At 44.4% G+C, this 12,540-nt stretch overlaps 1 protein-coding gene across 2 annotated transcripts; it reads left to right on the top strand.

Annotated features, from left to right (window-relative positions):
* Nucleotides 1-1,777: 1,777 nt before the first annotated feature.
* CCNG2 (cyclin G2) lies at nucleotides 1,778-7,472 on the top strand. Of its 2 annotated transcripts, XM_048942679.1 has the most exons (7): nucleotides 1,786-2,042; nucleotides 2,455-2,592; nucleotides 3,556-3,806; nucleotides 3,970-4,048; nucleotides 4,130-4,228; nucleotides 5,090-5,295; nucleotides 5,378-7,472. In XM_048942679.1, the coding sequence occupies exons 1-7, from the start codon at nucleotides 1,932-1,934 to the stop codon at nucleotides 5,514-5,516; spliced, it is 1,023 nt and encodes a 340-aa protein (XP_048798636.1). In that variant the 5' UTR covers nucleotides 1,786-1,931; the 3' UTR covers nucleotides 5,517-7,472. The 2 variants fall into 2 exon arrangements, with proteins under 2 accessions (XP_048798638.1, XP_048798636.1); XM_048942681.1 differs by lacking the exon at nucleotides 4,130-4,228 and having other exon boundaries at nucleotides 1,778-2,042.
* Nucleotides 7,473-12,540: the final 5,068 nt, after the last annotated feature.

The raw sequence follows: 12,540 nt of genomic DNA, 5'->3' as shown, positions 1-12,540 counted from the left end.
TTACCACATGTCCCTTAATTGTGAAGGTTTGTAATCTCATTTCATTTTGAAAACCTTCATACCAGGAGGCCCAGATGACATCTCTGATACAACTGGTGAGTCCAAACACAGCTATTCTTGATGAATTGCTGGACACGCTTTGTCAAGTCAGAGTGGGAGATAGTTTATCAAAGCTAGGTAAAATATTACCATTTTAAGGAACAACTAATGCCATTTGATGGATTTAATAGGCTTACATCACAACAAATAAGGAAGAATTCTTGCTTTTAGTTTACAATTTGTCTTGCAAAATGTCCAGCTTTTAAGTTAAAGCTTTGCCAGAAGTTGTTGCTTACATTAGAAACTCTAAAGATTTTGTATGGTTTTCCCTCGAGTTTTAATTCTTTTGTTGCTGTTTTTGTTGCTATTGCACCAGTCTTCCTGGGCAGCACAAACCAAGAATTCCTCCTGAAAGGACAGCACTACTGCTCCTAACTAGAGGAATGTCACCGCACCTGCAGCTAAGGAACGTATAATTCTTCATTCACTGCTTTGTAAGTTCCCAACAATGTCAGGAAGGAACTGCTATTCTGTAAAGCACGACATGCTGGAGAATAAATAAAATATGTTCTACATATGACGCACTGAACAGGTTGCCCAAGGATGTTGTGGATGCCCCATCCCTGGAGGCATTCAAAGCCAGGTGGATGTGGCTCTGGGCAGCCTGGTCTGGTGGTTGGTGACCCTGCACATAGCAGGGGTTGGAACTAGATGATCATTGCGGTCCGTTTCAACCCAGGCCGTTCTACGATTCTATGATTCATCCCTTTACACGATGTTGGTGAGTACATTGTTTCAATTAAGGATCTTCGGGGTGGTTTTATTATTATTTGTTATTTTTTGCATGACCCCCTCCAATTACGAAAGTCCGTGTGTTTTAGCAGACAGCCAAATTGGTACTGGAGCTACTCAGCCGTCAGCTAAGGGGCAGACAGGCACCAGCGCAGCCGCCAACCACAAGCCGCCCGCCGTGCCCTGCAGGGCCGCTGGCCATAGCACACGCCCGGCCCCGTGACGGTTGCTAAGGCCGGCAGCTGTAGGCGGGGCAGAGGTAGCGCTCTGCCGACCAATCAGGAGAGACCCACCCTCGCTCGGCGACCAATCGCCGACGGTAAACAACAGAACACCATGGATTAGGAAGAGGAGGAGGAAGCAGAGCCGCCAGCCAATCAGCTGCCGAGGAGCGCGGGCCAATCAAAATGGGGAAATGTTTGGGCGGACTTTTTAAAACCGGAGAAGACGGCAAAAGGTCTGGGGCCCTTTAAAGGAGTGGTGCGATCCTGCGGTGTATTCCTCCGCTAGGACCCGGCGCTCCTTCCGAAGGAGCGCTGTTCTGTCCGGGCTCCGGTGACAGAACGAGCCGCTGGGTGATCACGGCGGATTCTGGTCTCCGAAGCCTTTCGGAGTTCCGCTAGGGTGCGCGGCTGCGCGCGCGGACTATTTTACCTCCGCGCGGCGCTTCGCCGACCGGGCCTCGCCGGGAGCGCTCCGCGCGTAGCCATCTGCGGGCCGGCAGAACAAAAACACGGGGGCGGGGCCGCGCCGCCTCCATTTTGATGCGGGGCCGGGGCGGCGGCGGCGGCAGCGGCAGCTCCGCGGGGACGGGGATGGTGTCGGTGCTGCGGGCAGTGCCGTGACTCGCTGCGGGGCGGCGAGCGGGGCCGGCCGCCGGCGGAGGCGCGGGCCGCCCTGCCTGGATGCGGTGCCCGCGGCGGAGCCCACCCGCGTCCGTGCGGTGACGGGAACCGGGCTCCCTCTCCCTGCCGCCGAGGAGCCCCCGGGGCCCGCGGTTCGCCTCCCCGGCGCTGTGGGATCGCCCCTCGGCGAGGGGCGGGCGCCCGGTTCCCTTTGTCCGCGTCTCCCAAGGCCCTCGCCGCCCGGCCGGCTCGGAGATGGGCAGCGAGGCGCTGCGGCTGTTCCGGCAGCTGAACCTCCATCTGGAGCTGGAGGGCCGCTTCCAGCCCCGCGAGAGGGGGCTCAGCCTCATCGAGTGCGCGGCCGAGGTGAGGGGCCGGGGGGCGGCGGTGTGCTGGGCCCGTGGGCTGGGTTTGGAGGCAGAGCATCTCGCTCCTCGACTGGCGGGGAGGGAGTATAAACTGGGTTTGGTCGCATCTTTCCTAAGTCGGTGTGGGCACGGCTGTGAGAACTGTCATCTGGGAAGGAGTGTGTGCCCAGCGGTGTGGATGTGCTGCGTGTTGCATCGGTGCCAATGGGCATGGCAGTGTCCGCGCGCCTCGGGGCTGTTCCGAGCCTCGGGTGCGTTAAGTGGGGTTTTATTGCTAACAGAATAAAGAAAACAGAAAGTAATAGGAAGCATTTCCAGCAGGCTTTAAGAAAAACTTACCTTTGACCTAACTGGGAGGCTTGGTAGTTCTCGCTGTCACTGCTATTACGTTTTGACTTTTCTTGCTGTAGAATGAAAACACTCTGTGCCCGAGACAAAGGAATGCTAAGGTGGAAGATCTCTGGAGTCTGACCAACTTCTTCGGTTTTGCAACTGAAACGTTTGTTTTGGCTGTTAACATCCTGGACAGATTCCTGGCTCTTATGAAGGTATTTGAGGGGGAAGAGGACCTGCTGCAGTGTTTCTGGAAACACGGAGGTTCTGTCTGAACTTCCCTTATTAGCCAAAGGGGGGAAAGTTGTGAGTTAGGAGAGAACTGTGCTTGTTTAATTGTGTTATACCAAGAGCTTCTGTGTAAGGTTTGAAGTCAGTAGTTGTTGCATGAAATGTGGTGATATGTTAATTTCTTTGTTGTGGCTTCACCTCATCTTTAAAGATAAGTAGATATAGAAGACCTAGAGAGCAGGAGATAATGAAGAACAAAATAAGCAATTTGGGTTTAAAATCTTGTAGGTACTGTGCCAAAGCTTAAGCTTAGAGCTGGATCTAATGCCAAAAGATCATATTCTGGTTGTTCTTTTGTTTGTGCTGCTTTGTGGCAGACAATTCCAACAGAAATCAGTTGCCAATTACCAAGCTGGTAAAATTAATGCCTGGAGTTCTCTGGTCTGACAGTCTTCCAGGTTGTGCGAAACATTATCCTCTTATACGGCAGAGAATAGCAGGGGTAGGAGTGAGCTGTAGGGGGCTAGGACTGCCTAGAACAAGCTCAGACCGGATTTGTGTAGGCTTTAGCAGAGGGTAGGTGAGCACTGCCGGTTGGAGAAGTGAGGTACTACAGTTCTCACTGTAATTTCTTTGTAGTGTAATGAGGAAGAACAACTTCGGTAGAGGGTGCTTGGCTGTTGTACCTACCTTCAGTTCTCCTGTAACAGATTGATACTGCTTTATTGGCTGTGCCAGCTGTGTTTTGTTGAAACTGAAGTGGTGAAACACTTGTAATGACCGCAGTTGACTCAAACACCCCATCAAGTGTAGATGAGGAACTAAATCTCTGTTGAAATGCAAATATTTCAAAATTGCTCACCTAGGCTGGGTGAGCTGTTTATTTCCCTGTTTGATAAGCATAGCACAGTAGGTGGGAGGTACTCAGTGTTTCCTCTTATTTTTAGGTGAAACCAAAGCATTTATCTTGCATTGGAGTTTGTTGTTTTCAACTGGCCGCCCGAGTGGTTGAAGAAGAATGCAATATTCCATCTGCTCATGAGATTATCCGAATCAGCCAATGTAAATGCACTGTGTCCGACCTGAAACGGATGGAAAAGATAATTTCAGAAAAGTTGCACTTTGAATTTAAAGCTACTACTGCCTTAACCTTCTTGCACTTGTACCATACTATTGTACTCTGTCATACCTCAGAAAGGTGAGTTGAATTGCATGTTGATGTTCAGTTTGCAAAGGCCTTTTTCCTCTTCAGCTGCATTTTAAAATGATGTTGACTGAAGAGGAGGCTGCTCCTTGTCTGTGACTTCCTGACATGTTAATGCTTGTTGATATGAATGCTCCTTCTCTTGTGTGTTTTTTAGGAAAGAAGTATTGAATCTTGACAAATTGGAAGCACAGCTAAAAGCTTGCAACTGTCGTCTTGTCTTCTCTAAAGCAAAAGTAAGTAGAAGTAGCTTTTCTTTGGCTTCCGTTTAGGCTTCAATCAAAGTATGCTGAGCAGCATTTTTTTTGTTGTTATAGCCTTCTGTCTTGGCCTTGTGCCTTCTCACTCTTGAAGTTCAATCTTTGAAATCTGTTGAGCTGTTTGAGATACTTCTGCGTGTTCAAAAGCACTCAAAGGTAAACGTTTTGAGGTTAATTTTGCAGTTGTTGGGACTGGTATGGCTAATATTTGGTGTTAAATTTAAGGCACCTCTGTCAGTGTGCAGCCTTCAACAGGTAGTGTTTGGCATCAGCTAAAGCAAGCAATGAAACAGGCTTTTAAGCAAGTCCGAAACTCTTGTAATACTGTTTCATTGGTAGAATGCCAAATACAAGTAACTGCTGCTTCATAGTGAATGAGGTCAAGTAGTAATTGGCAACTACCTGACATGTAAAAGGATTACAGTTTGAAAACTAGGTTAAATGTGTTCTGTATTAGATTAGCAATTCTTCTCGTTTTACTCATGTTCTAACAGGCAGCTGATTTAACATGTTCTAGAGAGGCTTCCATTCCATTTGTATGACCAGAATGTCTGCTGGGCTGGTTCTTTTTGCCCCAGTAACAGAATTTGATGCTTCTAGCTGCATGTTGTAACTGGCCATAGTCTAAAACAGTTGTAATCAAATTGAACTAACCCAGTGCCTTGGGGGATAGAAGTAGTTCCTTAAAGTGTTTTATAAAGATGACATTATTACATGGCAGTAAAACATCTCTAGGTAGGACCCTCTTACATGGCCTTCTGTTAGTTTTGCTGTATGATGTCTCAAAATGTTTTTGGTCTCCGTTAAACAGCAGTTATTTCTCATTTGGGGATGAATTAAATGTTGACAACCACTGACAGCCCAGCTGTTAATTCAGAGGCGTTCCTAGGAGGTGTATAGGAGTTCACCTTTAAAAGCAGCAAACCTTTGAAATTTGGGTATCTCTTTCGTGAAGTCATTTCCTTAAGGTGGAGTGGCTGTATTTTGATGTAAATAGGTTGTTTCTTCACTTTTCAGATAAGTGATTGTGACCTGCTTTACTGGAGGGAACTGGTCTCAAAATGCCTGGCAGACTATTCTTCTCCTGAATGTTGCAAGCCTGATCATAAAAAGCTAGTTTGGATTGTTTCAAGGCGCACAGCCCAGAATCTACAGAACAGTTACTACAGTGTTCCTGAGTTGCCAACAATACCAGAGGGTGGCTGTTTCAATGAAAGCGAAAGGTTGGTTATACTTTCCAGGCTTTTAAATTGTGGGGTGTTCCCATTAGCTGGAAATGCTAATCTTTCCTACTGTTCCTTTTAGTGAGGACTCCTGTGAAGATATGAGCAGTGGAGAAGAAAGCCTTAGCAGTTCTCCTCCTAGTGATCTGGAAGGCACCTTCTTCTTTGAACTCAAGCCTAAAACAAAGTGGCAAACTCTTAATTCTCAGTCTTTGCATTAAGTCTTGATTGTAGTGGGTTAAGATTTTTAATGCACCCTAATCTTTTGGCAATAATAAATGGGATTGTGGTATTCTGTAAACTGTATTAAGGCAAGAGTTGCTGTGATACTACAATGCTTTGAATGCCTGCCTTGTGGTTTATGTTCTAATTCAGGTCTCATTTCAGCAAAAAAAAGAAGTTGATGTCTAGTTTTGTTGTCTTAGAGGATAAATGCAGTCCTGTACCTGGTGTTCCTTGATGCTTAGCAGCTAACATGAGCAGCAGAGTGTCATGGCAGCAATGGAAGCTGATGGCTTACTGGGCTGCTTAAACAGGTGATCAAGATTGAGGGAAGTAAGGTTTTTTTCTTCCCTGTCCAGTTTTTGGTCCAAGATATTGGTCACCTGTTTCCATCTGCCATGGAGCTGCCAGGATGCACAAGGAATTTGGGGAACAGGATCTGTGAGGAGAAGTTGAGGGAAGTGTGGGCTTCATGCAGCTCGGCCAAGAGGGTGTGTGGTAGGATTGAGCAGCAGTCTTCTAGTATGTAAGAGAGGGTTGCTGAGAAGATCATTGCAGTTTCTGACTGAGATGCATGGAGCAAGTATGAGCAATGGCATGTATAAATTGTAATAGGAGGCTTTCAGTTAAAGCAATGGAAAACTTGTTCCATGGATGCAGTCAAGCATGGGATGGACTAAGAGCAGCTGTGTAGTCTTTGTCTTGGGAGGTTTTCAGGGTCTGATGTGACAAAACCTTGAGCGGCAAGATCAAAAATCGGTATTGGTGCTCCTGTGGGCAGGAGATTAGTGCAGAGCCCTCCTGTGAGGGTCCCTCCACTCTTCAGTGTTTTGTGGTTAAATCACATTGGCTGAGTGGAATTATTGCATATACAGTACCATGCTGAAGTGCTGATTCACAGTGAAATGGGCTTTTTGAATACTGAAACTGCTTTAACACTTCATGTGCTGTGCTCCTTTTCAGCAGGTTCTTGTGTATTTCAAATGTTTCTTATTTAAGGCTTAGTTTTTCATAAACTTTAGGAATCCCTGTTTTGAACTGAGTGTGTGTGGTAGGAGTGGAGGATTCTAGTCAATACAAACTTTTACTGAAAATGGTAGTATGTGACAGGGCTTTTCATATTTTCTTTAATACAAATTAGCTTATGCTGAAACCCACTGTGTGTTTATATTTAGTGTTTAAAAAGTCAGCCCATACTATCAGCTTAGATTTATTGACACGGTTACTCTTGATATGTCTACGTTCCTTTTAGTATTTAACCCTTGTAGTTTATTTCAGTATATTCATGTTATTGATTGAGTCATAATCAGACTTGTTTGCATGCTTATGTGAAGCAGTTAGTGCAGGAAGAGTTGATATTATGCAGTAATATCCAGTAAATGTGATGTTGATGAAGTAGTTAATGTAATGGGCTTTTTTGAACTTATGGAAGCACACAAACTGAAGTGTGATTGCATTTCTCTGTACTGAGAATATGGCTAGGTAGTAAGCGGATGAGTTAACTCAGAATAATGGTGTGAAGTGTGGTGGTGCCAAAGTAGAAATGAAGGAGCAATCTAAAGGCTGTTTTGTAGATGTAAGAATTGTTTTAGGGTATGAGCGGTGCCGTAAGTCTGTAACTGTTACATGATTTCAGTTTTATAAAAATACAAAAAGTTTACAAAAAAATGTAAATAAAAATGTAAATTTAAAAAATGTACAGGAAAAAAAAAATTTAAAACAAAAAATGAGCAGAAAATACTGTATTTTTTTACCTTGTATGTAACTTTTTGTAGGTATGTTGCATGTAGATATTAATTTATTGTGTACTCTGTACGATACAAATACTGTTCACTCAAACTTCTTACTTCTGCACCTGGGAGCTCCGTTCTGAAATAGAGTACCTTGACTGTGTGTGATAAACCTACTGGGTCTTGTTTCACTTCAGAACAAAAATAAATTGTTGTATTTGTTAATTGCCATGACTTACAGTTGATTGTACTGGTAGTATATCTTGCTTCCTTTCTTCTTTGCTGTTTAACTTATGTGGCATCCAAGCTGCTACTTGGATCCTCCAAAAGTTTTGATAAGTTCTTTGCAAAGAAAAAGGAGTCTTTTGTGTGCAGCTCCCTACTGGATGTGAACCTTTTCTCAGCTTTGCTGCTGTCTGTTTTGAAGGCTGCTGTGAGGTGTCTCTGCTTATCCACTCAGCTCTGCTGTGGTGCTGGGATAAGTTCTGCAAATTGTCCACTTCTGCACCTAGCAAAGGGGATCTCCCATTAGAGGTGAAGTTAGGGCTCATTACAGGATGAGTGTTCTGGGTTTCGCTGCATTTATGCTTGCAGCTATTCCAGTCTTCTGGATGAAGCTTGGTGTCTGCATTTCTACAGTTAAAAGTACTTGTCTTTCACTTGGAGAGAGAGGAGACAAAAAAAAGCTTAAACAATTTTGCTCTCATTCTGCCTGTCTTAGGAAGTAGTTCTGGTGTCCTCTGCAAAATAATGGATAAGAGGCCCTAAGTGGCTCTTGCTGGAAGAACTGAACGGGTGACCCAAGATCTAGATGTGCTGAGATTGCTCAAAACATCACCGTAGGGTGTGCCTTGGAGCTTGATCCAGATCTTCCCTTTTCTTTGTCCTTTTCTTTCTTGTGCAAGAGATGGAGAAGACAAAGGTGTTCCTTCAGCTGGGGCAGCTTGTTCTCCAGCTCTAAATGTTGTGGGGGGAGACACAGGACCCTGGAGTGTTCATTTTTCGGATTCTGGGGTTGGGTCTGGAGGAGATTAGGATGCTTATTGGCAATGTGTGTGGGAAGCACGGGGCTTGTGCTATTGTTAACATAATCCACTGAGAGCAGCAATGGCAGTTCTCAGGTTCTTCATGGCCTTCATAGTTACTTAAAATACAGGAGCACACTGAGGCTTCTCACTTCCCACATATGCTAGAAGAGGAATGGACACCTGATGTCTGAAAGAGCTCTATGAAATTTCCTTCTATGTTCTTTAGCTCACATGTATGACTAAAAGCCAATTATGTAATGGCTCTTGGCAATGTTCATTCTATCACTTGAAGCTTCCTTGCTGTCAGCTGTGACAACTTTGAACACGAGAGCTGCTGCAGCCAAGATTTTCAGCTCCTACTTCAAAGATGCCCACTCAGGTTGCTTCAGTACAGCAAGCGCCTTGCTTGGGCGCTGGCAGATTATTCACACAGCACGTAGGTGAGCTGTTGTGAGTGTGGGAGGCCACAGGCCTTGGGTTAACAACAGCTAATGAGATTGGTTTCTTCAATACAGCTTGGGGTGTGCCGTACAACTGCTTTTGAGTTGGTCCCCAGCATGAGAAGAGATTTGCTTGAGAATGTTGCTAGGCTTACTTCTGTGGCTTGATAATTTGGGCATCGCTTTGATTTTGCTGGGTCAGATAAAGGTGTATCCCTCAAAGGAGGCTTGCCTGGCTTTGTTCAAAGAATGGGTGGTTGCTCTATTTTTAACAGCAGAGCCATGTATACTTTTCAAATGCTGTTTTAGGCTTTCTTGCATTAGGTGAAGCTTTGAGCGCTTGCCATCTCAAGGGCTTAAATGCAGTCTCGTTTTCCTAACTGCATTATCACTGGGGCAGGTCTGGGTGGGAGCAGAAGGCTGAAGGGAAATCTTTGTGTGAAAAGCATTGCTATGGGACTGCTTCTGGCTGTGCAGTTTCTGTATGAGCTCCAGGACATTCCTCTGTTCACAAAGCTTTGAGCCTTTGTGAAATAGTTACTGCCTAACCTACATCAAGTATAGAGCTGGCAGTTCACATCATTGTGGACCAGCCCTGGTTTGTGATGGGATCTCATGGTATTACACTGCTCACCTTTCAAACCTGCTCTCCTGTGGCTTTAAGTGGGCTACAAGGGATTAGCAGCGGAACGGCTTCTATTCTAGTGAATTGTCACACAATAATTAATAATGGGCTTTTGAACAGGAAACTCAAATTCTTTACCACGCAATTGAACAGCAAGCTACCTGGAAGAGTAAAAATTTGCAGCATCAATCAGTATGTTCAGGTCCTGAACAGGGGCAGGACTGTTAGATGAATGGCTGTTAGATTTCTGTGACACACGTTAGCCTTTGAAGTTCGATGAAATGTGAAACATGCTAGGGGCAAGAGCAGAAGCCAGCCTCTGCAGTTCTTCATTCAGTGCACATTACACAGGGCCTTCAAGAAAGAAAACATTTGTTTCCATTTTCAAGCAATGTCTGACTTGCAGCTGGCTTGCTGTATTCAGTTCCCCTGAAGTTTGATGCGCCTGAGACTGACAAGTCACAAAGATTTGAAGAGTTTAAGATACTGAAAGGATTTTAAGTTCTAGTACTGCAGGAGCCAGCAATTTGTGGCCCACAGAGCAAGCTCTGTTTTGCAATGCATGAGAGTAGGGGCATGTTTAGCAATTTCACCATCGCTGGGTGACAGCGGGAGCTGAGCAAAGCCTGTGCCAGTTGGTGTTGTTCAACTGCACTGAATGCTTTCTCCTAGATGGCAAAAGGCATGATTTGACTTTTAGTCTCAACTGTCGAGTTTCCAGCTTTTGCTCTGAACTCCTGATTTATAAAAGCTATTCTGGATAAGCATCAAAATACAACTACATGCCTAACGTGTACTGACAAAGCTGCTGTTACTAACTAGCTTAATAAAATGGCAGAATTGTTACTGCTCAAGTAGAACAACAAGTAGTGAAAACTAAGAGTAGTTAGTGCTGCAGGTAAGAACATAAGATGTTGGCTGGGACTGATGGATGGAACTCGAATTTATCAGCATGTGATGATAATATTAGAATAGAAGTTGCTAGACAGTCTTAGCTACGTTCTTTATCTACTCTGTATCATATGAGTAAATAATCAGTGTTTGTCTTACAGCACACATTGCAGCTGTGTTGTGTCACATAGCCTCATTTTATGGCTTATGCCTTTAGCAATCTAGTGTAGTGCATGTACTAAAGGAAGAAAGTTGCCATAACAACTGAATGAAATCAATTACAGTAATAAGAAATTAAAATCTCATCCTTAATGTTGCATAAACATAACATTTTGCTCATGAATTATTAGTGATCATGCCTCTAGACCTGTATGTTCTGTTCCTGATTTGCAATCTCAACAATTTTTGAATTAATGAAGCATTTCATTAAAATGCTTCAAAGGGTGCTGGTGGGTTGTTTTGTTTTTGGTTTATTTTTTGCTGTAGTGTGTACGTCTTCATTGGAGATGTAAACACTATTAAAATATTCAAATGAAGGAAGCAGTCACGATGGGATTTCCGGAGCGCTTGGTGCTGGCTTCAGTCCCACCTAGTGAAATGAATGGTGAGAAACCTTATCCTGGACTTAGAAAGGCAAACTCAGCTCCTTGCTCTGTCTCACGCTTTCTCCTTGACCTTCTGTACATTACTGAATCTCTCACTTCCTTTGTTCCTCTGTAGAACAAAGATAGGAATAGCTCCCTACTGTATATCTGTTGTTAAGGATAAATAAGCTGAAAACAGAACTACAAAACTGTTGTGGAAAAGCAGTATGTGTAAGGATCCAAGAGAAAGCAGAGCTTATAAACGTAGTGCAAATGGAATTAGGCCACCAGCTTCTTCCTCGTGGGGTGCTTAGGTGTAATCCTGTCTTTGCCTTGCCTAGCAGGACTGGTGTGAAGTTGATTGGTAACCTCATCATCCTTTAGTGTTTTGTTAGGACAGATACCCCACGGTAGCAGGAAAGGTCCTGTGCTATAGTTTCAAGGGTACTGCTTCTTCAACAGCCTTGCATGTACGCCTAGAGCTTCACCCAGCGTGCATTACACATGCACCAAGCTAATGAGGAGCTGTTCAAGTTATGCAACAGCTGACATGCAACATCTCTGTTTACTTTACAAGGGCCTGTATGCTTGTTCTCTGAGAATTTCATGTGGCTGGGGGTACAATTTTTCAAAGGTTAACCCAAGTCTCCAAAGAACTTTGGAAAACACTGCTGTGGTCTGCATCTGTCTTCTCGTATTCAGTGTTTGAGCCAGGGATCTGTGGACTGTTCTTCACCCAGAGCCTGAATATTAACTGTTAAGGGGCAAAAGGACTTGAGGTGAACTCTGTTCTTGGCATCCTGTCATTCCGAGATTACAAAAGCAATGGCCAGTAGCCTCACTTTGTTTGTGGTGCAGATGATAAGAAGCCAGGTGCAGATGACTTGCCAACCCCTTGCCCAAGATATTTGCACGTTGTCAGATCAACAGGAAACTTGGTTTGTGAAAAAGAGCAAAGTAGCACACTCCTCTCCTAGGAATGCCATTTTCCCAATTTAGCTGTGCTTTCATGTGAGAATCACTGTCTAGTGCATCCAGAGGTCATCTGCCTTCTGTCCTTTGCTTTTCTGAGCTTGGATTCTTTTAAGAGATATAACGCTGCTGTCTTTTGCCTGTCTGGCCAGCTGGGGAAAACCACACACTCTCTGTGCTGTCATTGCAAAGTAAGACAGATACTTACCTGAGTTATGCCATCAAACATGACTCAGTAGCAGGAATTTGTAGTTGCTCTGTCAGGATGTGTACCTCTGTTGCCTCCACAACCTACCATTACCACTGGATAGCTGATATAGTATTCCTTAGAGCCCAAATTTGGGACTCACTCCTGCACTTCCACGTTAGTTCAGCATTATTTGTCTCAAGAGCTGATAAGACAAATCCCACCCAGCAGGGGATTCAGCTTATTGGTGCCCCACCTGCAAAATGAGAATACTCCCCCATTATCTTTTTTTGTTGTCACTGTTGGCATGTTGCTGTAGTGTATCCAATTACCATTTGCACGTAGCAATAGTAAAGATCTCACCTGGTACCTTCAAATACTGCTAACACACAAAAGCTCACTATAATTAATGTTTATTTTGCTGGCTATAATACTCTGAGGTTTCTTATCCTCTCATCTACTAGCTGGTTTAATAAACAATTTCTGTGGTAGTGCTTAGCACTCTTCTCAGGTCTCTGGCATGAATACAGATCAATTCCTTCTGGGGAAATAACAGTGACTTTAAT

This window comes from Lagopus muta, chromosome 4, assembly GCF_023343835.1.
Source record: "Lagopus muta isolate bLagMut1 chromosome 4, bLagMut1 primary, whole genome shotgun sequence".
NCBI classification, from domain to species: Eukaryota; Metazoa; Chordata; class Aves; order Galliformes; family Phasianidae; genus Lagopus; species Lagopus muta.
Note: the sequence above shows the minus strand (reverse complement) of the source record. Positions and strands in the feature narration are given on the sequence as shown.

Excerpts from the sequence above, each read along its gene's own strand:
- CCNG2 (XM_048942679.1), top strand. The coding sequence starts at position 1,932 with ATGGGCAGCGAGGCGCTGCGGCTGTTCCGGCAGCTGAACCTCCATCTG. Across the intron at positions 3,807-3,969 it reads CTCTGTCATACCTCAGAAAG|GAAAGAAGTATTGAATCTTG; the intron begins GTGAGTTGAATT and ends TGTGTTTTTTAG. Across the intron at positions 4,049-4,129 it reads TTGTCTTCTCTAAAGCAAAA|CCTTCTGTCTTGGCCTTGTG; the intron begins GTAAGTAGAAGT and ends TTGTTGTTATAG.